This window comes from Trachinotus anak, unplaced genomic scaffold (assembly GCF_046630095.1).
Source record: "Trachinotus anak isolate AG129_WGS33_773 ecotype Australia unplaced genomic scaffold, CSIRO_AGI_Tana_v1 ptg000001l, whole genome shotgun sequence".
Classification (NCBI taxonomy): Eukaryota; Metazoa; Chordata; class Actinopteri; order Carangiformes; family Carangidae; genus Trachinotus; species Trachinotus anak.
This window is the reverse complement of record NW_027273852.1, coordinates 18,518,987-18,546,968: the sequence shown is the minus strand read 5'-3', so window position 1 is coordinate 18,546,968 and position 27,982 is coordinate 18,518,987. Positions and strand designations below refer to the sequence as shown.

At 39.4% G+C, this 27,982-nt stretch overlaps 2 protein-coding genes and 2 long non-coding RNA genes across 6 annotated transcripts; 2 read left to right on the top strand and 2 right to left on the bottom strand.

The window, feature by feature from the left end:
• Positions 1 to 202: 202 nt before the first annotated feature.
• LOC139623693 (uncharacterized) lies at positions 203 to 5,591 on the bottom strand. Its single transcript, XR_011691582.1, has 3 exons — positions 5,453 to 5,591; positions 1,693 to 1,817; positions 203 to 1,223 (listed from the first exon to the last, which is right to left on the bottom strand). It is a non-coding gene; the product is annotated as an uncharacterized lncRNA (long non-coding RNA).
• LOC139623685 (CD209 antigen-like protein E) lies at positions 1,269 to 6,942 on the top strand. The gene is made up of 6 exons (XM_071482100.1): positions 1,269 to 1,612; positions 1,710 to 1,811; positions 2,861 to 3,028; positions 3,749 to 3,888; positions 5,578 to 5,687; positions 6,597 to 6,942. Exons 1-6 carry the CDS (start codon positions 1,543 to 1,545, stop codon positions 6,748 to 6,750), a joined length of 744 nt encoding a protein of 247 aa, XP_071338201.1. The 5' UTR covers positions 1,269 to 1,542; the 3' UTR covers positions 6,751 to 6,942.
• A 5,659-nt stretch (positions 6,943 to 12,601) lies between these two features.
• LOC139623682 (uncharacterized) lies at positions 12,602 to 18,703 on the bottom strand. Its single transcript, XR_011691580.1, has 3 exons — positions 18,565 to 18,703; positions 14,613 to 14,737; positions 12,602 to 13,956 (listed from the first exon to the last, which is right to left on the bottom strand). It is a non-coding gene; the product is annotated as an uncharacterized lncRNA (long non-coding RNA).
• LOC139623670 (CD209 antigen-like protein C) lies at positions 13,994 to 20,501 on the top strand. 3 transcript variants are annotated; one of them, XM_071482071.1, is made up of 6 exons: positions 13,994 to 14,358; positions 14,630 to 14,731; positions 15,763 to 15,930; positions 17,298 to 17,437; positions 18,690 to 18,799; positions 20,130 to 20,501. In XM_071482071.1, the coding sequence occupies exons 1-6, from the start codon at positions 14,337 to 14,339 to the stop codon at positions 20,281 to 20,283; spliced, it is 696 nt and encodes a 231-aa protein (XP_071338172.1). In that variant the 5' UTR covers positions 13,994 to 14,336; the 3' UTR covers positions 20,284 to 20,501. The 3 variants fall into 3 exon arrangements, with proteins under 3 accessions (XP_071338172.1, XP_071338182.1, XP_071338163.1); XM_071482081.1 differs by lacking the exon at positions 13,994 to 14,358 and adding an exon at positions 14,369 to 14,532 and having other exon boundaries at positions 19,661 to 20,272; XM_071482062.1 differs by lacking the exon at positions 13,994 to 14,358 and adding an exon at positions 14,372 to 14,532.
• Positions 20,502 to 27,982: the final 7,481 nt, after the last annotated feature.

Sequence of the window (27,982 nt, the reverse complement as noted above, 5' to 3'; positions counted from 1 at the left end):
ACATCTGCCCACATCCCAGCTGCAATCTAGAAAGTTCCTTGAGTGCTCTCTGTTTTCATTGCTGCTGAATGTAACCTTGTATTTTGCAGGTTAGTGCTTGATAAAAACTACCAATATCAACCTTTGAAAAATCTGTGGGAGTAAAAAATTTTGTGGGAGTTTGTGACATTATTTTTAACATTTATGTGGAAATGTGAAAGTCACAACTCACAAACTCAATTATGACACAATTTGTCTAGTAGGAAAAAATGAAGTGGTGACATTTTATATCCAAACAGTCAAAGGTCAACTTCACTGTGACATCATAATGTTCTGCAGAAACACTTATGGCTATTATGTAACGCTAAGGAAGTAACTCAGGAAGTGGAGCTTGTGACCATACTTCCTGCAACTTGGTTGGCGGAGGATTAATTCTAGTAGTCCTCCAGTCAGGAATGTTAGTATTTATTCTTTTCTTTTTTTTTTTTTTATCTAGATGTGATAGGTAGGCTTTTTGGCCGAGTGATGCCACCATCTGTTTTCCCTCTCCACGTACACCCCACCCTCTGCCTCTTTCACACACACCAGAAGACTATCGTCTCATTAGGAGTTAATATATGCAGGTGATACTCTGATCCCATCCTTGATGAATTTTGTGCCATGTGGCTAGGTAACAGGGTAGTCTCCTGGAAAGCACTTTAAACAACCTGTTGCCTATTTGCAACTGCTAGGGTTGCAATTTTTATTCAATGTGACCTGACCTCAGTCCCCTCACCTTGTTGTCCCCTTTTTTCCCCACTGTCCTGCTACTGCTGACGCCCCACTCCCCTTCACTGCACGTGGTGGTGTGATGTAACTATGTGCATTTTTTCTGTCTTTTCTGTGTGGTTTTGTTGTGTGTAGGTGACGGCTCATGTGTGTATCATCCATGGCAGGCTGGCATTAGCATATTGCCTCTTTTCCAGGATTGGTTGTTTTGTCATGTCTGAATAAAATTTAATTGTCCTAATTCTGATCTTACATGTATATTGTAAAAGAAGTTCCCCATCCAGAGTCGAAATCCACGTCTTTATTGTTACTGTTATTTGTGGGGAATCCTATATCAGACAGTATTTAACGTCCTGGGCTTTTATCCCAGGTGTACAGCTCTGCCTTGAGGCCCACCAGCCTCATTAACCAGCTTCAGTTACATTTATTTAATCAGGCAGTCTCAATGAGATCAAGATATCTCTTTCAAAGGATACCTGAAAACAAGAAAATCATAGAAACACAATTAACACCAAAGGCAACACAACTACACAATACAAGAAACCATCAGCAAAGAAACAGAAGAGTCACAAAATACATCAGATAATAAAGCTTTAAAACCTCCAAGGGAAATGGAAGAATCAAGTTTGAGATCAGTTTGCTTAATACTGCTGCTTCAAGGGCTCTGACAAAGTCACACAACTCTTTTTTTAGCACCTCTGAAACTAGTGACTTCCTCAAAAGGTTGGGGTGAGAAATTTAAACTAAAAGAGAATGTGCTGCAGTGCTCTGAAAAAGCTGGACACATTATGAGCAATGGAGGAAATCTATGTCAATGTTGAATGTGCCAAACCTGTCAACTCAAGACCTTCAACAAATCAGACAGGTAAAACTGTTCAGACAATGAAGCTGACAGACTGAGAGAATAAATCTGTGTTATTATCTGTTGTTACTGTATTTCCTCACTGCTTTTCTCTGTTCAGGTCCCAGCAGCTCTGAGAGGAGATTTCATGGAGCTGTTGTTCTCTCTCTGGGTCTGCTGAGTGGTTTCCTGCTGGCTGCGCTCATCGGCCTCAGTGTCCACTGTGAGTCTGCTTCACAAACAGAAATCAGATGGAGCATGATTCTGCTCATTTAGTAAGATGCTTATTTTAGTTTGTCTTTTATTTTGTGTTGCCCTGCCTTCATGCTCTAATTGTCCCCTTCATGTATTCTTAATTGGTTTCCGTCTTGTTTCTGGCTTTTTCTCAGTTTGTTTGTTTGTTTTGAAACAAATCAGCTTTTTAATTGAACATTTTTCATGTTTTGTGATTATGACATTTTTCCAAGATGGTAAATTGGCATATTTGAGCAGCTAAAGGAGCAAAGCTATGTAAGTAGAGCTTTGGATAAACACAAGCATCCAGCAAGCTTTTGCTTTAGTGCTACAGTCCAACCACATTTGACTTCTAGTCTCAATTGTCATGTTAACATTTATGTAATATTAACATATTCACTAAGAAATATTTGCCAGTTCTTTTAGAGTGACATTATGAAAACACTACAACAGTGATTTGTTAACTGTTACATAGGTTGGTCAAGTGTACAGTTCAACTTGACTTAATAATAATAATAATAATAACAATATATTTTATTTATAAGCGCCTTCCAGGGCACTCAAGGACACCTTACACAAATTAAATGTACAGTGACAACAGACAGTGTCCAACAGGCATAAAATACAAAATAATGATGAGAATAAATATGATTGCATGAATGAATATGATCATATATAGAACACTAGTGCTGGAGTCAAACTGATGCAGTACTGTTAGGTGTAGGAATAAGGAAACATTTTGACATGATGCATTAAGTGTGTCTGTTTGACACAGATGCAAAAGGTATTTTGTGTTATGGAAACTTCCCTTTTAGTATTTCAGTTTTTATTGACTATAAATCTGTCTATTGTTCATGTATGAATATCCCTTTTGCATGAGAAGAGTGGTATTAAAAACATGGTGTATTACTAACACAGTTGTTAAAAACAGGTCCTGTAGATACAAATGTTGTTCAAATAGGTTTCATTCTTTCATTATTTGGTATCTGGTTCTGTGATCCTGTAATAAACATAAAGGTGTCTCTCGATTTATTCTAGACAATGACTCCAAACAGCATTCAGCTGCAGAGCTCTCCGCTGTCAAAGCCAACCTGACTGAGCGTCTTCAGATCAGCAATAATAAGCTCTCCTCCCTGACTGAAGAGAGAGACCAGCTGAACGCCAACCTGACTGAAATGACCAAAGAGCTGAACAGGCTTCATGGGGGTTTGTCCAAAGAGAGTGACAGACACACACACACACACACTCTCACAGACAGACACACACAATGTCGAATAGCACCTAGGACCACTATGGTGAAAATAAGTAGATGATGTGATTATCTCTACTCTGAGTTCTAATCATCTGCAATCTGCAAATTTGAAATTCTTTTTCTTTATATACTCTCTACTATACTCTCTATACTTTTTACTTTTTCAAAGTAAAATGTTTAATTCATCAGTGAGTTTTAACCACTATTATCATTTAACACATCACCATTCTAAATAACAGTGGCATGCTAAAAGACAGGCTGAGTAAGTAAGTGTGGGCACTGCACACAAACATTCCCATACAACACAACAACAACATGATGAAAATAAAACTGTGGTCTCAGTTCTGCAAAATGTGCAGAATAGTTCCTTTCACACCAGATGTTGGGGCATGGAGGAGGGCATTGGTTGTGAATCATGGGTGACATGATAGCCCTTGTAGTGCCATGTCATTATTTCTACTCAACAATCTGGGCCCTCAACCTCCCACGACATGTAAAAGAAAAACAAAGCTAAAGCGACGAATGAATAATATAATAATAATAATATCTGATAATCAGATACATGCATATATAAACTGAAAAACCATCTTTATACTGGATACCAAAGATATATGCAAATATATCTTTGGCTCTCACTCTTTTCTGATTTTTAAAGCTCTGTTGTCTCTTTTCAGAGAGTTGTCCTGCAGAATGGAGGAGGCTTAGTGTTGCCTGTTATCTCCTCTCCACTGAGTCTGGTTCCTGGGAAAAAGGCAGAGAGGACTGCAGAGACCGAGGAGCAGATCTGGTGGTGATAGACAGTCATGAAGAGCAGGTACAGTGTGTGTGTGTTTGTGTAACATTTATAAATGAACAAATGTTGATAGAGTCCAGATTTCCACACAACACTGAGAGTCTACAGCCACCCTCATGGCTCCGTGATGCTGCACTTGAGCTAAATATTACCGTGTTTATTGTGTTGGTTCAGTATGTTAGCATGCTAACATTTGCTAACTAGCAAAAAACTCATATAGCAGAAGCTGATTGCGATGAGGTGGGTTTCTTTGATTTTAGACCAAAGTCTTGGTTAATAGGACAATTTTACCACAATTTTACCTGATGACACAATAAAAAGTTCAGAGATCAAAGTTATTACAGTTCACCTGCTGGTGATTGTGAATGTCTGTATCATATTTCACAGTAATCCATCCAATAAAGATATTTCAATGAAGGACTATAAATTCTACCTCATGGTGAGTAAAGGAAAAGTGAGACAGCCATTACAGGTGGATGTAGGAGCCGTTGCCTATTGCACTGTTTGACGATTCATCTCTCGATTTGTTTGGTCTGGTTGCCACGGTAATGCACAGGGTTTGGGTCACGTGGGCACTGGGGATGATTGCCGTAGGTGATATAGGGAGCTGGTTCACCTGCACTGGGTTTGGAGAGAGGCGAGTGTGGGTAGCCCCAATTTTTTGTTGACTGCTTTTGTTCATTCTGTTTAGTTACACACGCCACTAGTGTACACGTTTTCCATCTTTTAGGCGAGTGTGTAATTTGTGGACCGCTGAATGTAGCTGTGCTGTTTTTATTAAATGATTAAATAACTCACTAGGACTCAGCGAGCTTAAAGGAACTCGGCAGCAGCGCGTCATACAAGACAGGCCTCATCTCATCCTCTCGGACGACTTCAAAGGGACACGCAAGTTGTTATAGTGGAGAAAGACCGTTAATATCTGAACTCGACAGAAAAACAAATACACCCCTCCCTTCAGAAGCTCCACCCCCCACATTCATGGACGTGCATCTGACATAAAACAAACCTTGTAATATAAACATCATCAAACAATTGACATACACACAAACACAGCACCATAGAGTTTGTTGTTTAGAATGTTTTTACAAAACTACAGTGACAAAGAGAGGACCGTCGGTTTGTAGCTAAGCTAACATGTGAGGTTAGGTTATCTGGCATTTTGAATTATGCATCCAACTAAATAAATTCGTTATGGTAGCAAACTTGTGTTTTTAGGTCTTTGTGTCTATGAAACCTTTCAGACATTGTATGGACCAGTACCAACACAACTAGCTGCTCCAAAGCTAACATGCAGAAAGCACAAGACAGTTTCTCGTAGCCAGCACACCTGCTGCAGACACTGATACTCACAACTCTCCTACCACTATCATTAACATCACACCAACATCATATCTTGGCTAGACAGTAACTAGAAAGTAAGCTGAACATCCATTGGGAAGTAATTTAATGTTTCCGGACACACAAATGTGACACTGGTACCTGCTAGCTAACGAGCAATTAGCTATCACAAACTTTAGCAAATAGGACAAAACAATACTGACCTATTGGCTCTGTGAAACATAACAAAACTCATGTTACCCACCTGTCAAGAAGAAATAGAGCAACCTCCATATACATCTTCATGGCCTTCGACTCTCAGAGGTCTCTCCACCACAGTCCGACTGGCCATCACGACAACTGGGACTTTCCTCTGTTTCTATTGAACAGATATTCCTCTCTTACCTCGTTGAGGAAGAAACTCATGCTTGGATTGGTTTGACTGACAAGGTCAAGGAGGGAAATTGGACATGGATCAATGACGCTCCACTGTCTCTACGGTAAGGCAGACGTGTGCTTTCCAGTGTTGAAAAGACAAACAAATACAAATACTGTTGTATCCATGTGTTTTGGTCATTATCGGACTCAGAAATAACAGAACTTCCAGCAACAAAGTGTAATAGTTATAATCACACCAGCTGAAGTGAAATGTATTACCCAGTATTACCACTAGATGCTGGTGTGGTTCTTTCAATCAGGCTTCCATCTGCATTCTCCAGCCATGAGGCAGTGATCTTGACTATTTCAAATATTTGGGGAATGTTTTTTTTGGTTTTTTTTTTTGGATATTTTAAAGGTTATTATTTTTATATATATTGGTAGATTGGTAACTATGTAAAACGTCTTTAAAAATAAGCAGGATTTAGTTTTTGTGGTTATTGTGTATAAATATTGAAACAAATAGAAAATGTTGGTCCAGTCATGCATAATGTTTTAACATGAAGACAAGGTTCAACATCATGAAATATCACCTCAAAGCTGAATTTATTTACTAATTTTATTTTTATTTTTCTGTCGTGTGCTGATCATTGAGTCAAGTGATTTAACTAAATAACTAGTAAATGAACTAATTGTTCACTATCTTCAACAGCTAGCTGCAAACTTTCTGTGTCTACTGCATGGTGCTGAGCAGGTTGTGTAAAGGGGGCCATCTAATGTTTTATCCACTGAAAGCAGTTACTTGCAGTGGTTGGAAACTATGCTGATAAGAATGGAGATGTGAGCCAGAAGCAATAAGCTAAATGCTAAAACACTGTCCAGCTGAGGGGATCGTTCTCTGTGTGGTTGTCACTATTTCATTTGATCCAATACATTTTGAAATGAACAGATACACCTCCCACCAGCACTCTGAAACACATGAATAATAGACTGTGTTCATGGTCATGAATGTCTTGTTGCTGATCTGTTAGGTACTGGTGGAAAACACAGCCTGATAATGGTGGTGGACATAAACATCTCGGGGAAGAGGACTGTGCCCACATCATAATTGGGAACAATTTAAATAACTGGAATGATGCGTCTTGTGGAACCAGTCTGAAGTGGATCTGTGAGAAAATGGATTAGAATTGGCGTTTAATTCATTTTGAGATCAAATGTAAAATGAGTCTTTGTATTGTGAGAGGGAAATACTTCAGAAATGTCCTCTTTGTACAAATCATGACCGGGTTGTAGTAAGGGAAACATTTTGTAAATATATCACCAAACCTCATCCTCTTGAGGCTGTCCAGGATCAATAAAGTTTGTATTTTTACAGTAATAAATCAGAATCAGAATCAGAATCAGAATCAGTTTTATTGCCAAGTATGTTTTCACATACAAGGAATTTTTTCTGGTGATTGGTGCAATTGATCAGCAACAGTGGGGCTCTCTAGCCTTGTTGATGAGGCTAATAGCAGATGGGAAGAAGCTATTTTTGTGGCAAGAGGTTTTGGTCCTGAAGGACCGCAGCCTCCTGCCAGAGGGGAGTGTCTCAAAAAGTTTGTGTCCAGGGTGGGAGGAGTCAGCTACAATCTTCCCTGCACGCCTCAGAATCCTTGAGGCGTACAGGTCCTGGAGGGACGGAAGATTGCAGCCAATCACCTTCTCAGCAGAGTGGATGATACGCTGCAGTCTGTTATTGTCCCTCTCCGTGGCAGCAGCGTACCAGATGGTGATGGAGGAGGTGAGGATGGACTCAATGATGGAGGTGTAGAAGGTCACCATCATAGTCCTTGGCAGGTCGAACTTCTTCAATTGCCTCAGGAAATACATCCTCTGCTGAGCTTTTTTGATGAGGGAGCTGATGTTTAGCTCCCATTTGAGATCCTGTGTGATGGTGGTTCCCAAGAAGCGAAAATGCTCCACGGTAGCCACGGGGGAGTCACACAGGGAGATGGGGGTGGGTGGGGCTGGGCTCTTCCTGAAGTCCACTATCATTTCCACTGTCTTCAGAGCGTTTAGCTCTAGGTTGTTCTGCCTGCACCAGGTCACCAGACGCTCAGTCTCCCACCTGTAGGCAGACTCATCGCCATCAGAGATGAGTCCAATGAGAGTGGTGTCGTCTGCAAACTTCAGGAGCTTGACAGACTGATGGCTGGAGGTGCAGGTGTTGGTGTACAGGGAGAAGAGCAGAGGAGAAAGAACGCAGCCTTGCGGGGATCCAGTGCTGATGGTCTGGGAGTCAGACACGTGCTTTCCTAGCTTCACGTGCTGCCTCCTGTCAGACAGGAAGTCGGTGATCCACCTGCAGGTGGAGTCAGGCACGCTCAGCTGGGAGAGCTTGTCCTGCAGCAGAGCCGGGATGATGGTGTTGAAGGCAGAGCTGAAGTCCACAAACAGGATCCTGGCATAGGTCCCTGAGGAGTCCAGGTGCTGGAGGATGAAGTGGAGAGCCATGTTGACGGCGTCGTCTACAGACCTGTTGGCTCTGTAGGCGAACTGCAGGGGGTCCAGGAGTGGGTCAGTGATGGATTTGAGGTGGGACAGGACAAGGCGCTCAAATGATTTCATGACCACAGAGGTCAGGGCAATGGGTCTGTAGTCATTTAGACCTGTGGGCCTTGGTTTTTTGGGGACAGGGATGATGGTGGAGGATTTGAAGCAGGCTGGCACGTGGCAGGTCTCCAGTGAGGTGTTGAAGATGTCTGTGAACACTGGAGACAGCTGATCAGCACAGTGCTTCAGGGATGATGGAGAGACAGAGTCAGGACCGGCTGCTTTGCGGGGGTTCTGCTTCTTAAAAAGCCTGTTGACATCTCTCTCCAGGATAGAGAGAGACGTTCCTTTGGTAGGGGAGGAGGGGGGTTCTGATGTGGCTCTGATGTGGAGGTTGGCGGCAGTAGAACTCATTCAGATCGTTGGCCAGACGGAAGTCATTAATGGAGTGGGGGGGTTTAGGTTTGTAGTTAGTGATCTGTCTGAGCCCTTTCCAGACAGAAGCAGAGTCATTGGCTGAGAACTGGAGCTGAAGTTTCTCAGAGTACAGTCGTTTAGCTTCTCTCACCGCTTTGCTAAACCTGTACTTGGACTCTTTAAACTTGTCCCTGTCCCCACTCCTGAAAGCTTCCTCCTTTTGCCTCCTGAGCTGACTGAGCTTAGCTGTGAACCAGGGTTTGTCATTGTTATAACTCACCCTGGTGCATGATGGGATACAGCAGTCCTCACAGAAGCTGATGTATGACGTCACAGCCTCTGTGAACTCATCCAGACTGTTGGAAGCAGTCCTGAACACCTCCCAGTCAGTGCAGTCCAAACATGCCCGCAGATCCTCTATGGCTTCACTGCACCACTGCTTCGATGTCCTCGCAACAGGTTTACACAGTTTTAGTTTCTGCCTGTATGTGGGAATCAGGTGGACCATGACATGGTCAGAGTGGCCCAGTGCAGCCCGGGGGACGGCGTGATAAGCACCACTGATTGTGGTGTAACAGTGGTCCAGAGTGTTCCCCTCTCTGGTCGGGCAGTTAACAAACTGTCTGTATTTGGGCAGTTCATGACTGAGGTCACCTTTGTTAAAGTCACCAAGGACAATAACTACGGAGTCCGGGTTGGTCCGCTCCACACACAGTATCTGGTCGGCGAGCGCCCGCTGTGCCTCCTGCACATTGGCCTGTGGTGGGATGTAAACACCGACCAGGATGAATGAGGTGAACTCACGGGGGGAGTAGAAGGGCCTGCAGTTTATGATGAAAGTCTCCAGGTCAGGAGAACAGTGCTGCAGGATCACTGTCACGTCTCTGCACCAGCCACTGTTAGCATAAAAACAGATTCCTCCACTTTTCATTTTGCCGGACAGCTCTGTGTCGCGATCCGCTCTGAAGAGCTGGAAGCCGGCCAGCTCCAGCGCAGAGTCCGGATCGATCCACACAGCCACGTCTCCGTGAAGCACAGGACAGCAGATGAAGAAAAGTCTCTGTTCTTCTGCACCAGTAGCTGAAGTTCATCCAGCTTGTTGGGCAGTGAACGCACCTTGGAGAGAAAGATACCTGGGAGCGGTGTGCGGAGTGCGCGCCGGCGGAGACGCGCAAGCGCACCGGCACGTTTTCCTCTCCTCCGGCGTTTCACTGCGAGAGCAACGGTCAGTGACCTCTGACCAAAATGTCCAATAATCCCACAGGTGAGTCGAGAAAAGTAGGAAAAAAATCCACTGGAGTTGTTTCTCTGATATTAATGAGCTCTTCTCTGGTGAAAGAGCTCCGGAAACCAAAGCAGAAAACTGGATTTATAAAGAAAATAAGGCAAAAAAATGCGCACCAACACACCGAGGCAGCCATCCGCGGCGCCATGGCAACAGAATAAATAAATAAAATAATAAAAAGTAAATATTTTTTATTTATAAAAAATAAATTACTCTTCCATCTCCCCTGATGAATGTTCCTGTTTTTCTGTCTCATTTCTTTTTTTTTTTTCTTTTTTTTAATAAAATCCAAACATCAAAACACACACATACACAACCAACAAAATACTAAACATAAATTATAAATTTTTCTAAATGGTGTAATATATTTAAAATTGTTCTCCAGAGAATTCCACAGCTTGACTCCACACACTGAAACTGAAACATCTACTTTATTGTTCTACTTGAATACTGAGTTTTAAAATCAAATTTCCATCTGTGATCATCATCGGCTGATTTTGAAACAAACAATAAATTTTGGGCTCTAAACATGACTAATATGGTTTCGAACTGAACTAAATTTTATTATTAAATTTTTGCTTTGTTGCCATAAATCCACCTTATTTATAATTCCTTTTGATGTCTTCTTTTGTATATACTACAGTGGCAGTATATTAGTTATATATTTGTTGCCCCACACCTCTACAAAAGTGCGGTACAATAATTGGGAAGTAGAACATTTGAAGTGCCCTGTAGTCTAATACATATTTTGCACTGTTCAGAATTGCAATACCTTCTGAGATTTGTGACTTTGTTATTGCTATATGAGGTTCCAATAGAGCTTATGGTCTATAATTACACCCACAATTTTGATTTTGAATACCCGTCTAATATTAACTCTATCTCCATCTAAGGATACCATGAATTCATCCTCCTCCTTTCCTCCTTCCTCCATCCGTGAATTAATGATTTTTTTACTCATATCACACCATGTTCATTTAATTTAACCATTTCATTTTCAACATTATCCACAAATGTTTTTTTAAATCATCTCTGAAAAAAAGATTTGTATCATCTGCAATCAAAACAAACAAAATATTTTTGATACACAAATATCAATAAGTAAATAAAAAGTTTAGGGTCCATTACCAACCCTTGTGGGACTCCACAGGTGACCTTCACACTTTCAGAATTACATTACATTAACATTGTTTGTTAACCACAGAGCTACTTAACCACTGTTGACCTATGCTTGTCGTGCCATATGCCTGTAGTTTTGAGATGAATCTGTCATGATATATTGTATTAAATGCTGTTTTTAATTTTTGGTATTGTGATTTTTTTGCTAAAGATATTGTATGTTTGTATGTTGTATGTTGTGTTGTATGCTGTATGTTCTCATTTCTCATCAAGTAGAAATTGAAGGCAGAAATTTTCCTCCAGGCTTCTGAAACTGTGTCGCTGACATTGTCGTTCCCATCACCTGTATTATTTAACCGCTGCTCATGAGTCTTAATAAGTTGAAGGTAGGGCTCACAGATGACTTTTGCTCTTTCTGTTGCTATTTTCTGCAGCTCGCTGGTCAGATGGCTGCTCACTTGCTCTGCCAGAAGTTCGTCATAAACCACGCTGTAGTAGGGGGAGCACCGGGCACATATAGACACAGAGCAACATTCCCATCTGTTCTTTACCACACAATAGGTTCTTCTAATTTCAACAATGCTCCAGAGAAATAGAAAACCACAGATTACACCAAAGCCAATGTCCTGGAAAAGAAAAAAAAATCAGTAGTTTAAAGGAGCATAAAGCCCAGCAAATTTGTGGTTTTAGTGAAGCTCTGATTTGTTTCAACCTTTCTACCTTTACAGAATATTTAGTGTAAACACTGGAGATCCAGCAACATCTCAGCCATTGAGAGGGTCAGTTGGAACATAGAACAACATTAGTTCAACAAACTACATACCATTAGTACCACACTTTTTCCACACGTCTTTCTTTCTTTCTTTCTGTCTTTGAACTTCTGCTTATCCTGAAATTTTGCAACAATTGAGGTAATGAAATGGGTTGCTCTGAAACCACCAGTTAATAAATGTTCATGAATCATTTCTTATTATATATGAAATTCATTAAGATTACCTTCAGAACACAGTGCTGTGATCCTTTAATTTGACCAATTTCAGATTTAGAGTTGCTAGTTTTAGTTATTGCATCTGTAAGATTCAGAGAACCCAGAGAAATCTCTGTGTGCAAGGGACAAGGCCAAAAACCAACACAGGATGGCCGTGATATTCAGGTCCTCAGGCAGCACTGTGTTAAAAACAGATACGATTCTACGGTGAAATCACTGCATGGGCTCGGGAACACTTGTGAAAACCATTGTCTGTGAACACAGTTCGTTGCTGCATCCACAGATGCAGGCTGAAACGCTTCCATGCAAACAAGAAGCCATATCTAAACATGGTCCAGAGACATCATCGACTTCTCTGGGCCCGAGCTCATTTAAGATGGTCTGAGGTGAAATGGAAAACTGTCCTGTGGTCTGACCAATCAAAATCAAAGTTCTTTTTGGAAATCATGGACACCGTGTCCTCTGGGCTAAAGAGGAGAGGGACCATCCAGCTTTTTATCTGCAAATAGTTCAAAAGCTAGCACCTGCGATGGTGTGTGGGTACATCAGTGCTCATGGCTTGGGTAGCTTGCACATCTGGTAAGGCATCATTAATGCTGAATGATACAGGCTTTGGAGCAACATATGCTGCCAACTAGACAACGTCTTTTTCAGAGAAGGCCTTGCATATTTCAGCAAGACAAAGCCAAACCACATTCTGCATGTATCACAACAGCCTGGCTCCATAGCAGAAGAGTCTGGACACTAAACTGGCCTGTCTGCAGTCCAGACCTGTCACCCACTCAAAACATTTGGTGCATCATGAAATGAAAAATATGACAAAGGCGACCCTGAACTGTTGAGCAGTTGAAATCTTGTATCAGGCAAAAATTCACAACATTTCACTTTCAGTCACTGTGTAACCTGACATTTTGTGACATCATAATGTTCTGCAGAAACACTTATGGCCATTATTTAACGCTAAGGAAGTAACTCAGGAAGTGGAGCTTGTGACCATACTTCCTGCAACTTGGTTGGCGGAGGATTAATTCTAGTAGTCCTCCAGTCAGGAATGTTAGTATTTATTCTTTTCTTTTTTTTTTTTTTATCTAGATGTGATAGGTAGGCTTTTTGGCCGAGTGATGCCACCATCTGTTTTCCCTCTCCACGTACACCCCACCCTCTGCCTCTTTCACACACACCAGAAGACTATCGTCTCATTAGGAGTTAATATATGCAGGTGATACTCTGATCCCATCCTTGATGAATTTTGTGCCATGTGGCTAGGTAACAGGGTAGTCTCCTGGAAAGCACTTTAAACAACCTGTTGCCCAGGCCTTGCAGGCTGGATGACCTGCTGTTGTGCTGGAGTTCACCACAGACGGCACTGGAAGTTTGTCATCCCATTGTGGCTTTTCACAGCCACTGCTGTTTTGCCTGTGTGTTATCTGGCTGCTAATTATATTGTTTTGTTGTAAATATAGTCATCCTTTGAGACTCAGTTTCCAGGTGGATGGGGCCAAGTTCTGGAAATGTTGTTGCCAACTGCTAGGGTTGCAATTTTTTTTTTTTTTTACAATCTGACCTCAGTCCCCTCACCTTGTTGTCCCCTTTTTTCCCCACTGTCCTGCTACTGCTGACGCCCCACTCCCCTTCACTGCACGTGGTGGTGTGATGTAACTATGTGCATTTTTTCTGTCTTTTCTGTGTGGTTTTGTTGTGTGTAGGTGACGGCTCATGTGTGTATCATCCATGGCAGGCTGGCATTAGCATATTGCCTCTTTTCCAGGATTGGTTGTTTTGTCATGTCTGAATAAAATTTAATTGTCCTAATTCTGATCTTACATGTATATTGTAAAAGAAGTTCCCCATCCAGAGTCGAAATCCACGTCTTTATTGTTACTGTTATTTGTGGGGAATCCTATATCAGACAGTATTTAACGTCCTGGGCTTTTATCCCAGGTGTACAGCTCTGCCTTGAGGCCCACCAGCCTCATTAACCAGCCTCAGTTACATTTATTTAATCAGGCAGTCTCAATGAGATCAAGATATCTCTTTCAAAGGATACCTGAAAACAAGAAAATCATAAAAACACAATTAACACCAAAGGCAACACAACTACACAATACAAGAAACCATCAGTAAAGAAACAGAAGAGTCACAAAATACATCAGATAATAAAGCTTTAAAACCTCCAAGGGAAATGGAAGAATCAAGTTTGAGATCAGTTTGCTTAATACTGCTGCTTCAAGGGCTCTGACAAAGTCACACAACTCTTTTTTTAGCACCTCTGAAACTAGTGACTTCCTCAAAAGGTTGGGGTGAGAAATTTAAACGGAAGAAGCTGAAATGTGCTGCAGAGCTATCGTTCTCTGAGAAAGCTGGACACATTACAAGCAACACAACGGATGTGGCAGAGAATTGTCACACAAACCTCATTAAGTATTCATGACTTACTCCGAAGGTCAAGGTGAGAAATTGAAACAAACAATACTTCAGTCACTTACACGATACAGAGCTTTCATTCTCTTAGAAAACTGGGCACATTAGTGAGAGATGGAGGAAATCTATGTCAATGTTGAATGTGCCAAACCTGTTCAAAGCGCCAAACCTGTTGACCCAAGACCTTCAACAAATCAGACAGGTAAAAATGTTCAGACAATGAAGCTGACAGACTGAGAGAATAAATCTGTGTTATTATCTGTTGTTACTGTATTTCCTCACTGCTTTTCTCTGTTCAGGTCCCAGCAGCTCTGAGAGGAGATTTCATGGAGCTGTTGTTCTCTCTCTGGGTCTGCTGAGTGGTTTCCTGCTGGCTGCGCTCATCGGCCTCAGTGTCCACTGTGAGTCTGCTTCACAAACAGAAATCAGATGGAGCATGATTCTGCTCATTTAGTAAGATGCTTATTTTAGTTTGTCTTTTATTTTGTGTTGCCCTGCCTTCATGCTCTAATTGTCCCCTTCATGTATTCTTAATTGGTTTCCGTCTTGTTTCTGGCTTTTTCTCAGTTTGTTTGTTTGTTTTGAAACAAATCAGCTTTTTAATTGAACATTTTTCATGTTTTGTGATTATGACATTTTTCCAAGATGGTAAATTGGCATATTTGAGCAGCTAAAGGAGCAAAGCTATGTAAGTAGAGCTTTGGATAAACACAAGCATCCAGCAAGCTTTTGCTTTAGTGCTACAGTCCAACCACATTTGACTTCTAGTCTCAATTGTCATGTTAACATTTATGTAATATTAACATATTCACTAAGAAATATTTGCCAGTTCTTTTAGAGTGACATTATGAAAACACTACAACAGTGATTTGTTAACTGTTACATAGGTTGGTCAAGTGTACAGTTCAACTTGACTTAATAATAATAATAATAATAACAATATATTTTATTTATAAGCGCCTTCCAGGGCACTCAAGGACACCTTACACAAATTAAATGTACAGTGACAACAGACAGTGTCCAACAGGCATAAAATACAAAATAATGATGAGAATAAATATGATCATATATAGAACGCTAGTGCTGGAGTCAAACTGATGCAGTACTGTTAGGTGTAGGAATAAGGAAACATTTTGACATGATGCATTAAGTGTGTCTGTTTGACACAGATGCAAAAGGTATTTTGTGTTATGGAAACTTCCCTTTTAGTATTTCAGTTTTTATTGACTATAAATCTGTCTATTGTTCATGTATGAATATCCCTTTTGCATGAGAAGAGTGGTATTAAAAACATGGTGTATTACTAACACAGTTGTTAAAAACAGGTCCTGTAGATACAAATGTTGTTCAAATAGGTTTCATTCTTTCATTATTTGGTATCTGGTTCTGTGATCCTGTAATAAACATAAAGGTGTCTCTCGATTTATTCTAGACAATGACTCCAAACAGCATTCAGCTGCAGAGCTCTCCGCTGTCAAAGCCAACCTGACTGAGCGTCTTCAGATCAGCAATAATAAGCTCTCCTCCCTGACTGAAGAGAGAGACCAGCTGAACGCCAACCTGACTGAAATGACCAAAGAGCTGAACAGGCTTCATGGGGGTTTGTCCAAAGAGAGTGACAGACACACACACACACACTTACAAACACACACACACACACACACACACACACACACACACACACACACACTCATATACTCAGGCTCTGTTCAGACCTGGTATTAACATGTGTCCTCAGTGATCTGATCACAAGTGGTCAGCTCTAAGTTCGTTTGTTCACACATGCTTTAAAATGCATCTCCAGTGACCTTGTGATCAGATCTCACTTCCCCGCTTCATATGCAGATAAACAGTTATGTGCTGTTGTTTTTAGCCAGACAGTTGGGTCCATTTTCAATGTGCCTCTGTGTATGTGTGCATGAGTGTGTGAGAGAGAGCAAGTGAGAAAGCAAGCAGTAATGAAGGGCTGAGCGAATCATTGCTCTGCTCACAGCTCTACAGTGAAATAAGGTTTTATCCATTAGAAACAGTAAAATATTTTCGGCTCATTATAAAACTGTGAAAGGACTAATTAGACTGTGGCAGAGGAGGTCAGTAGAGGAGGAGGTCCTTCAGTGTGGCCAGGAAGGACACATTTGCAGTCACACTACTAAAAGAATGTAGCCACATGTGGCCCAGACCACCTCCGAATGTGGTCTGAGTGACCTGATGTCAAATGTGTCCTGAATGCGTCCTGGGTGCGGTCACACCTGAAGTTAATGCTGACCACGTGTGATCTCTCAGGACACATCTGAACAGGGCCACACTCACAGACAGACACACACAATGTCGAATAGCACCTAGGACCACTATGGTGAAAATAAGTAGATGATGTGATTATCTCTACTCTGAGTTCTAATCATCTGCAATTTGCAAATTTGAAATTCTTTTTCTTTATACTTCTTCTTTTTACTTTTTCAAAGTAAAATGTTTAATTCATCATTGAGTTTCAACCACTATTATCATTTAACACATCACCATTCTAAATAACAGTGGCATGCTAAAAGACAGGCTGAGTAAGTAAGTGTGGGCACTGCACACAAACATTCCCATACAACACAACAACAACATGATGAAAATAAAACTGTGGTCTCAGTTCTGCAAAATGTGCAGAATAGCTCCTTTCACACCAGATGTTGGGGCATGGAGGAGGGCATTGGTTGTGAATCATGGGTGACATGATAGCCCTTGTAGTGCCATGTCATTATTTCTACTCAACAATCTTGGCCCTCAGCCTCCCACGACATGTAAAAGAAAAACAAAGCTAAAGCGACGAATGAATAATATAATAATAATAATATCTGATAATCAGATACATGCATATATAAACTGAAAAACCATCTTTATACTGGATACCAAAGATATATGCAAATATATCTTTGGCTCTCACTCTTTTCTGATTTTTAAAGCTCTGTTGTCTCTTTTCAGAGAGTTGTCCTGCAGAATGGAGGAGGCTTAGTGTTGCCTGTTATCTCCTCTCCACTGAGTCTGGTTCCTGGGAAAAAGGCAGAGAGGACTGCAGAGACCGAGGAGCAGATCTGGTGGTGATAGACAGTCGTGAAGAGCAGGTACAGTGTGTGTGTGTTTGTGTAACATTTATAAATGAACAAATGTTGATAGAGTCCAGATTTCCACACAACACTGAGAGTCTACAGCCACCCTCATGGCTCCGTGATGCTGCACTTGAGCTAAATATTACCGTGTTTATTGTGTTGGTTCAGTATGTTAGCATGCTAACATTTGCTAACTAGCAAAAAACTCATATAGCAGAAGCTGATTGCGATGAGGTGGGTTTCTTTGATTTTAGACCAAAGTCTTGGTTAATAGGACAATTTTACCAGATGATGACACAATAAAAAGTTCAGAGATCAAAGTTATTACAGTTCACCTGCTGGTGATTGTGAATGTCTGTATCATATTTCACAGTAATCCATCCAATAAAGATATTTCAATGAAGGACTATAAATTCTACCTCATGGTGAGTAAAGGAAAAGTGAGACAGCCATTAAAGGTGGAGAAAGACCGTTAATATCTGAACTCGACAGAAAAACAAATACACCCCTCCCTTCAGAAGCTCCACCCCCCACATTCATGGACGTGCATCTGACATAAAACAAACCTTGTAATATAAACATCATCAAACAATTGACATACACACAAACACAGCACCATAGAGTTTGTTGTTTAGAATGTTTTTACAAAACTACAGTGACAAAGAGAGGACCGTCGGTTTGTAGCTAAGCTAACATGTGAGGTTAGGTTATCTGGCATTTTGAATTATGCATCCAACTAAATAAATTCGTTATGGTAGCAAACTTGTGTTTTTAGGTCTTTGTGTCTATGAAACCTTTCAGACATTGTATGGACCAGTACCAACACAACTAGCTGCTCCAAAGCTAACATGCAGAAAGCACAAGACAGTTTCTCGTAGCCAGCACACCTGCTGCAGACACTGATACTCACAACTCTCCTACCACTATCATTAACATCACACCAACATCATATCTTGGCTAGACAGTAACTAGAAAGTAAGCTGAACATCCATTGGGAAGTAATTTAATGTTTCCGGACACACAAATGTGACACTGGTACCTGCTAGCTAACGAGCAATTAGCTATCACAAACTTTAGCAAATAGGACAAAACAATACTGACCTATTGGCTCTGTGAAACATAACAAAACTCATGTTACCCACCTGTCAAGAAGAAATAGAGCAACCTCCATATACATCTTCATGGCCTTCGACTCTCAGAGGTCTCTCCACCACAGTCCGACTGGCCATCACGACAACTGGGACTTTCCTCTGTTTCTATTGAACAGATATTCCTCTCTTACCTCGTTGAGGAAGAAACTCATGCTTGGATTGGTTTGACTGACAAGGTCAAGGAGGGAAATTGGACATGGATCAATGACGCTCCACTGTCTCTACGGTAAGGCAGACGTGTGCTTTCCAGTGTTGAAAAGACAAACAAATACAAATACTGTTGTATCCATGTGTTTTGGTCATTATCGGACTCAGAAATAACAGAACTTCCAGCAACAAAGTGTAATAGTTATAATCACACCAGCTGAAGTGAAATGTATTACCCAGTATTACCACTAGATGCTGGTGTGGTTCTTTCAATCAGGCTTCCATCTGCATTCTCCAGCCATGAGGCAGTGATCTTGACTATTTCAAATATTTGGGGAATGTTTTTTTGTTTTTTTTGGGGGATATTTTAAAGGTTATTATTTTTATATATATTGGTAGATTGGTAACTATGTAAAACGTCTTTAAAAATAAGCAGTGATCTTGACTATTTCAGACATTTGGGGAATGTTGTTTTTTATATTTTAAAGGTTAATAGAATATATATATATATATATATATATATATATATATATATATATATATGCTGACACAGTTTTAGAGCTATTATTGAACACAATGATATAACCCAAAACATAGATAAAAATTAACAGCTGAACTGTAAGTTTGGTAGTTTGGTAACTATATTAAATGTCTTTAAAAAATGAACAGGATTTAGTTTCTGTGGTTATTGTGTACAAATATTGAAACAACTAGATAATGTTGTCCAGTCATGCATGGTTTAACATGAAGAGAAGTTAGAGGAGGTTTCTTATATGTTCTCTGTGGTTAATGGAATGAAAGTGTTGAAAATAAAACAGTTTAACAGTTTAATTTATTTTTCCCATTGTCTCTGTAAGTCAGTTGTTACCAGTTTGTCATCAGAATCAGTTTCTCATGGATTAATTAGCCTAACCTGAAGTATTGTTTTTACATTTTGCAGGTCAGCTGGTGGTATTAGGTCTACAATGCTTTGACAGATGTTTATGAATTCCTTCAGTTGTTCTGTGTTGTATGGACCATTAAAAGGCCTTAGCCCGCGGTTGAAGTGAGAGCGTTGACAATGAGCACTTGTGTGAGGAAGTTCCCGTCAACTCTGTTAGCTGTTTCTGCGACTTGTTTTTGAGAAATATGGTGTTACAAAGAACTACAGTGTTATATTGAGCGAAGATAATTTGATATTCAAATACTGAAATGTAAGCTACATATCAACCTAGGTGACTCAGAGAGGTGGTGTAAGGTTGTTTATTTAATCAGAATCTTTGAATACATGACAGAGCAGAAAATGCTCATTGTCAACCTAAAGTTTTAAACATTTTGAAATGAACCGATACACCTCCCACCAGCACTCTGAAACACATGAATAATAGACTGTGTTCATGGTCATGAATGTCTTGTTGCTGATCTGTTAGGTACTGGTGGAAAACACAGCCTGATAATGGTGGTGGACATAAACATCTCGGGGAAGAGGACTGTGCCCACATCATAATTGGGAACAATTTAAATAACTGGAATGATGCGTCTTGTGGAACCAGTCTGAAGTGGATCTGTGAGAAAATGGATTAGAATTGGCGTTTAATTCATTTTGAGATCAAATGTAAAATGAGTCTTTGTATTGTGAGAGGGAAATACTTCAGAAATGTCCTCTTTGTACAAATCATGACCGGGTTGTAGTAAGGGAAACATTTTGTAAATATATCACCAAACCTCATCCTCTTGAGGCTGTCCAGGATCAATAAAGTTTGTATTTTTACAGTAATAAATTACTCTTCCATCTCCCCTGATGAATGTTCATGTTTTTCTGTCTCATTTCTTTTTTCTTTTTTTTTTTTTTTGAATAAAATCCAATTTATGATACAATGATACAAACATCAAAACACACACATACACAACCAACAAAATACTAAACATAAATTATAAATTTTTCTAAATGGTGTAATATATTTAAAATTGTTCTCCAGAGAATTCCACAGCTTGACTCCACACACTGAAACTGAAACATCTACTTTATTGTTCTACTTGAATACTGAGTTTTAAAATCAAATTTCCATCTGTGATCATCATCGGCTGATTTTGAAACAAACAATAAATTTTGGGCTCTAAACATGACTAATATGGTTTCGAACTGAACTAAATTTTATTATTAAATTTTTGCTTTGTTGCCATAAATCCACCTTATTTATAATTCCTTTTGATGTCTTCTTTTGTATATACTACAGTGGCAGTATATTAGTTATATATTTGTTGCCCCACACCTCTACAAAAGTGCGGTACAATAATTGGGAAGTAGAACATTTGAAGTGCCCTGTAGTCTAATACATATTTTGCACTGTTCAGAATTGCAATACCTTCTGAGATTTGTGACTTTGTTATTGCTATATGAGGTTCCAATAGAGCTTATGGTCTATAATTACACCCACAATTTTGATTTTGAATACCCGTCTAATATTAACTCTATCTCCATCTAAGGATACCATGAATTCATCCTCCTCCTTTCCTCCTTCCTCCATCCGTGAATTAATGATTTTTTTACTCATATCACACCATGTTCATTTAATTTAACCATTTCATTTTCAACATTATCCACAAATGTTTTTTTAAATCATCTCTGAAAAAAAGATTTGTATCATCTGCAATCAAAACAAACAAAATATTTTTGATACACAAATATCAATAAGTAAATAAAAAGTTTAGGGTCCATTACCAACCCTTGTGGGACTCCACAGGTGACCTTCACACTTTCAGAATTACATTACATTAACATTGTTTGTTAACCACAGAGCTACTTAACCACTGTTGACCTATGCTTGTCGTGCCATATGCCTGTAGTTTTGAGATGAATCTGTCATGATATATTGTATTAAATGCTGTTTTTAATTTTTGGTATTGTGATTTTTTTGCTAAAGATATTGTATGTTTGTATGTTGTATGTTGTGTTGTATGCTGTATGTTCTCATTTCTCATCAAGTAGAAATTGAAGGCAGAAATTTTCCTCCAGGCTTCTGAAACTGTGTCGCTGACATTGTCGTTCCCATCACCTGTATTATTTAACCGCTGCTCATGAGTCTTAATAAGTTGAAGGTAGGGCTCACAGATGACTTTTGCTCTTTCTGTTGCTATTTTCTGCAGCTCGCTGGTCAGATGGCTGCTCACTTGCTCTGCCAGAAGTTCGTCATAAACCACGCTGTAGTAGGGGGAGCACCGGGCACATATAGACACAGAGCAACATTCCCATCTGTTCTTTACCACACAATAGGTTCTTCTAATTTCAACAATGCTCCAGAGAAATAGAAAACCACAGATTACACCAAAGCCAATGTCCTGGAAAAGAAAAAAAAATCAGTAGTTTAAAGGAGCATAAAGCCCAGCAAATTTGTGGTTTTAGTGAAGCTCTGATTTGTTTCAACCTTTCTACCTTTACAGAATATTTAGTGTAAACACTGGAGATCCAGCAACATCTCAGCCATTGAGAGGGTCAGTTGGAACATAGAACAACATTAGTTCAACAAACTAGATAGTATGAGGGGCCGTGAGGGACATTATCTAGAATTATACACATACCATACTCATTCACATACTGTACTGAAAACCTCACAGACATACAAGTGAAACCTTTTACATACACAACTGAAACCCTCTCACACAAACAAGTGAAAAAGTATGTGCTCACATACACAACTGAAATCACACCATGATTTAATTTAACCATTCAATTTTCAACATTATCTACAGATAATTTTAAATCATCTCTGGAAAAAAAAACTATTTGTATCATCTGCAAACAAAGCTAGCAAAATATTTTTGATACACAAATATCATTAATATTTAAAATAAAAAGTTTAGGGCCCATTAACGATCCTTGTGGGACTCCACATGTGACCTTCACACTTTCAGAATTACAGCCAGAAAACTGTATACTGTTGTTTGTTAACCACAGAGCTCCATTAATGCTGGAGAAGTTGATCTGTATGTTCTAGATCTTAAACTGATTCTTAATTTGTTCTTTTCCAAAAAAAAAAAAGGATCTACTTTTAAGAAAAATAACTCTTGAATAAGACTATGAAAGCATGGACAGACTTTATTTCCCACACAATCTACTCCACAGTGTTGGGATGTAATGCCATGCAAGCCAACTCCTCTCTGATCCAGATCAAGCATGTGGATCCTCTTGCCTTTCAGTTTCTGTTAAGTAGAAATTGAAGGCAGAAATTTTCCTCCAGGCTTCTGAAACTGTGTCGCTGACATTGTCGTTCCCATCACCTGTATTATTTAACCGCTGCTCATGAGTCTTAATAAGTTGAAGGTAGGGCTCACAGATGACTTTTGCTCTTTCTGTTGCTATTTTCTGCAGCTCGCTGGTCAGATGGCTGCTCACTTGCTCTGCCAGAAGTTCGTCATAAACCACGCTGTAGTAGGGGGAGCACCGGGCACATATAGACACAGAGCAACATTCCCATCTGTTCTTTACCACACAATAGGTTCTTCTAATTTCAACAATGCTCCAGAGAAATAGAAAACCACAGATTACACCAAAGCCAATGTCCTGGAAAAGAAAAAAAATCAGTAGTTTAAAGGAGCATAAAGCCCAGCAAATTTGTGGTTTTAGTGAAGCTCTGATTTGTTTCAACCTTTCTACCTTTACAGAATATTTAGTGTAAACACTGGAGATCCAGCAACATCTCAGCCATTGAGAGGGTCAGTTGGAACATAGAACAACATTAGTTCAACAAACTAGATAGTATGAGGGGCCGTGAGGGACATTATCTAGAATTATACACATACCATACTCATTCACATACTGTACTGAAAACCTCACAGACATACAAGTGAAACCTTTTACATACACAACTGAAACCCTCTCACACAAACAAGTGAAAAAGTATGTGCTCACATACACAACTGAAAACCTCTCATAAAACGACTGAATCCTTTTACATACACTCATGTAGACCTCTCACACATACTAGTAAAATGTTCTCATATATACAGCTGAAAAAAGTTCCTCTCACACACACAATATGAAACCGAACTCAATCTAATATTATAGGCTACTGAAAACCTCACACACATACAACTGAAACACTCTCACATAATACAAATGAAGATTTCAGTTAAAATGGAAGGCATTCCTACACGGACCACTGAACCACCTTCCATTTTAACTGAAATCTACCAGTATGTGTGCAGACCTTTCATTTGTATGTGTGAGAGCTTTTCAGTTGTGTATGTGAGCACATACTTTTTCATTTGTATATGTGGGTTTCAGTAGTGTGCGTGAAACCTTTTCACTTGTATGTCTGTGAGGTTTTCAGTACAGTATATGAATGAGTATGGTTTCATATGTATATATACCTTGTAATTCTAGATAATGTGCCTCACAGCCCCTCATAAGATGCCATTAGAATCACACTTAATCTTTCTTCCTTTCTGTCTTTATTTTTCTTTCTTTCCTTCTAATGACTTATCTCAGATTCAGAGTTGCTAGTTCTAGTTATTGCATCTGTAAGTTACAAGTCTTGTTAGATATTATACCACTGAGAGACTGACAGGTACTCCTACAAAATAATTGTTACATAACATCAACCACGATATTGAGTACAGATATGTGAAAACAGATTTGTGAAAACGTTTAATTTACACACACACACATACACACAATATATATGTATGTATATATATATATATATATATATATATATACCAACTACTTTATTAGGTACACCTTGCTAGTACCAGATTGGACCGCTGTTTGCCCAACAAGGTGCTGGAAACATTCCTCAGAGATTTTGGTCCATATTGACATGATAGCATCACGGAGTTGCTGCAGATTTGTCGGCTGTACATGCATGACGTGAATGTCCCATTCCACCAAATCCCAAAGGTGCTCTATTGGATTGAGATCTGGTGACTGTGGAGGCCATTTAAGTACAGTGAACTCATTGTCATGTTCAAGAAACCAGTTTGAGATGATTTGAGCTTTATGACATGGCACGTTATCCTGCTGGAAGCAGCCATCAGAGGATGGTACACTGTGGTCATAAAGGGATGGACACAGTCAGCAATAATACTCAGGTAGGCTGTGGCGTTTAAACGATGCTCAGTTGGTACTAAGGGGCCCATAGTTGGCCAAGGAAATATCTCCCACACCATTACACCAACACCAGCCTGAACCACTGATACAAGGCAAGATGGATCCTTGCTTTCATGTTGTTGATGCCAAATTCTGACCCTACATCTGAATGTTGCAGCAGAAATCGAGACTCATCAGACCAGGTAACATTTTTCCAATCTTCTATTGTGAAACTTTGGTGAGCCCATGTGAATTGTAGCCTCAGTTTCTTGTTCTTAGCTGACAGGAGTGACACCCGGTGTGATCTTCTGCTGCTATAGCCCAGCTGCTTCAAGGTTGTGCATTCAGAGATGCTCTTCTACATAGCTTGGTTGTATCGAGTGGTTATTTGAGTAACTGTTGCCTTCCTATCAGCTGGAGGCAGTCTGGCCATTCTGCTCTGACCGCTGGCATCAACAAGGCATTTTCACCCAGAGAACTGCCGCTCACTGGATATTTTCTCTTCTTCAGACCATTCTCTCTAAACCCCAGAAATGGTTGTGCAGGAAAATCCCAGTAGCAGTTTCTGAAATACTCAGACCAGCCGGACACCAACAACCATGTCACGTTCAACTTCAACTTCAGCAGGTCGTCTTGCCCATGTCTACATGTCTAAATGCATTAAATTGCTGCCATGCTGATTAGATATTTACATTAGGGAGCAGTTCAACAGGTGTACCTGATAAAGTGGCCAGTGAGTGTGTGTGTGTGTGTGTGTGTGTGTGTGTTTGTCCATGTGTATATAAATAAATAAATAAATAAATATATATATATATATATGTATATATATATATATATATATATACATATATATATATATATATATATATACATATATATATATATATATATATATATATACATATATATATATATATATATATATATACATATATATATATATATATATATATATATATATATATATATATATATATATGTATGCATATATAAGGCAGGCATAGGCATAAATATATGTAAATATATATTGATATATATTATTTTCCAAAGTGTTTTGTTTTGTGTGTGGTTACTTACAAGTGACTCTGTCTTATAAGCGTCTTTAATGCGGTTCTCATCGTAGGTCAGATTTACTCTGCAAGGAATTCCGGTCTGTGAGTTGTTGAGGTTTGTCATCAGGCAGAAGTACCAGTCTCCATCAAAGAGGACAGTGGACACCCACACAGCACCAAGACTGAAATATCTGATTACCAATTTAAAAATTTGGCTGTAGCAGTTATTGTAGGAAGTGCAACAACTGTAAAAAAGACGACGGCTGGAAAAAATCCTCTTTTGGTGGAAAGGCTCAATGATGTTGACAACAAAGATGAGGATCAAAGGAGGGACAGCCAGGTACAGCACACCATTCGGATGTACACCTGCTTTGCATGAGCATACAAAATCCATGTCAAATACATACTGCAGGATGTAGAAGAGGACTATCAGCAAGAACGTACTCACAGCGCTTGTTATTACTTTAAAAAGTCTCTGAGCAAAATCGTGACCGAGGTGACTCATGTTGGCTGAAGAGTGTCAGATTAAAAAATAATATTCTGTTCCAAAGCTGCAGCAGTTGATCTGGATCAAACAGGCGGCTGTGATCCTCTTTCATCCACTGTCTGAGTGTCAGAACATTAAAGGCTCCTGCTACAAACTTTATATCTGGACAGAGATCACTATGGGTCGGTGGGTAACCACAGTGTGCCAGGCTTCAGCACTTTCACAATGATGGCACTGCATGGCTTCACTTCTCATAATGTAATGAGTCATGACTGGAAAAACAAACTGGATTTAAGTTGTCTTTTATGTTAGATTAAAATAAAATGTAGAGGCTTGTTTTGCAATTTTACATCTGTTGTCTTTTTTTAAAAGAAATGCAAGATTGTTAATGATGTCTCAAATCAAACGAGAATGCTTCATGGAATAAATGTCACAAGGCAGCAGAAACTTTTTTGTTTGGTTTAAAGGGTTAACAGCTTATGCAGACATGTTGCCATAAGCACAACTAAATGCCACAATCCACTTCAATGACAGCAGCAGCTTTACTGGAAATAAACTTTTTTTACCCTGGGAAACTTAAATAAAAACTTAAATAAAAACCATTTATTCACATGATCATCCTGTTTGACGCTGATGGGCTTTAGCATCATATGTCTGTCACATGCAGTTTTGAGGTTGGCAGATGGTTTTTCATGCTTTCGCAAGCTGATGCCGATTGTCTCGTTTCTCTCCCTGTACATCACCAGTACATTTGCAGTCAGATTATACTAAACCTTGGAATTTAAGTTTTTTTTTTCCAGAATGACAAAAACTCTCTAGCTGATACGATTTTGTTCAGATGACTTTTTTTCATTTGCCAAGACATCTTGAGTGAAATAAAACTACAGCCATTCTAACCTAACACACAGAGGTACAATGAAAGTGCATTCACTCATTTACTTCACTCAGACTCATTGACATACATTTCATTTTACATTTACTTTACTTTCCATCGTCAACTACTTTACACTTCAGAGGGAAATAAGGCACTTTTTACTCCACTATCTCACAACAGTAGGTGTAAGTTACTTTTTTAATTCAGGTTTTACATTGAAAAAAACATATGCTAACCTTATAAAAATACAATACAAAATACCTTCATTTCATTATAATGATTGGTTGACATGCAACAGTATTTAAAACTAGAACCACGTAAAGTGCTGCTTACATAATGATCCACCAGTATTAAAAACCTGCTAAGAAATATATAAGAATAAAATAGACTCTGTGTCATTAGAGTTGTTAAATAGTCTAATGGCAGTGGGAGCAAAGGATTTCCTGAACCTCTCAGTCCTGCAGCACGAAGAGATAATAATATTATAGCAATACATCCGTCACAGGAACCACATCAATACTTTATATCCCTTTTTGACGTACTTGCTTGCATAGCACTCATTAAATAGAAGTGCTCCTAATACTTACACAAAGGTTTCCCACTGCATTGTAGTTTTACTACTGTCCTTCACTTGTAAGTCACTTTGGATAAAAGCGTCTGATAAATTAGTAAATGTAAATGTAAATGTAAATGATACTGATACAACTTTTACTCAATTAAAACCTTTGAATTCAGGGTTTTTTACTTGTAATGAAATATTTTTACATTGTTGTATTGGAAAT

Coding starts and splice junctions, on each gene's coding strand:
- LOC139623670 (XM_071482062.1), top strand. CDS start 14,445: ATGGAGGAAATCTATGTCAATGTTGAATGTGCCAAACCTGTTCAAAGC. Junction 15,931..17,297: donor GCTGAACAGGCTTCATGGGG/GTTTGTCCAAAG, acceptor GTCTCTTTTCAG/AGAGTTGTCCTGCAGAATGG. Junction 18,800..20,129: donor GACGCTCCACTGTCTCTACG/GTAAGGCAGACG, acceptor CTGATCTGTTAG/GTACTGGTGGAAAACACAGC.
- LOC139623685 (XM_071482100.1), top strand. CDS start 1,543: ATGGAGGAAATCTATGTCAATGTTGAATGTGCCAAACCTGTCAACTCA. Junction 1,812..2,860: donor CATCGGCCTCAGTGTCCACT/GTGAGTCTGCTT, acceptor GATTTATTCTAG/ACAATGACTCCAAACAGCAT. Junction 5,688..6,596: donor GACGCTCCACTGTCTCTACG/GTAAGGCAGACG, acceptor CTGATCTGTTAG/GTACTGGTGGAAAACACAGC.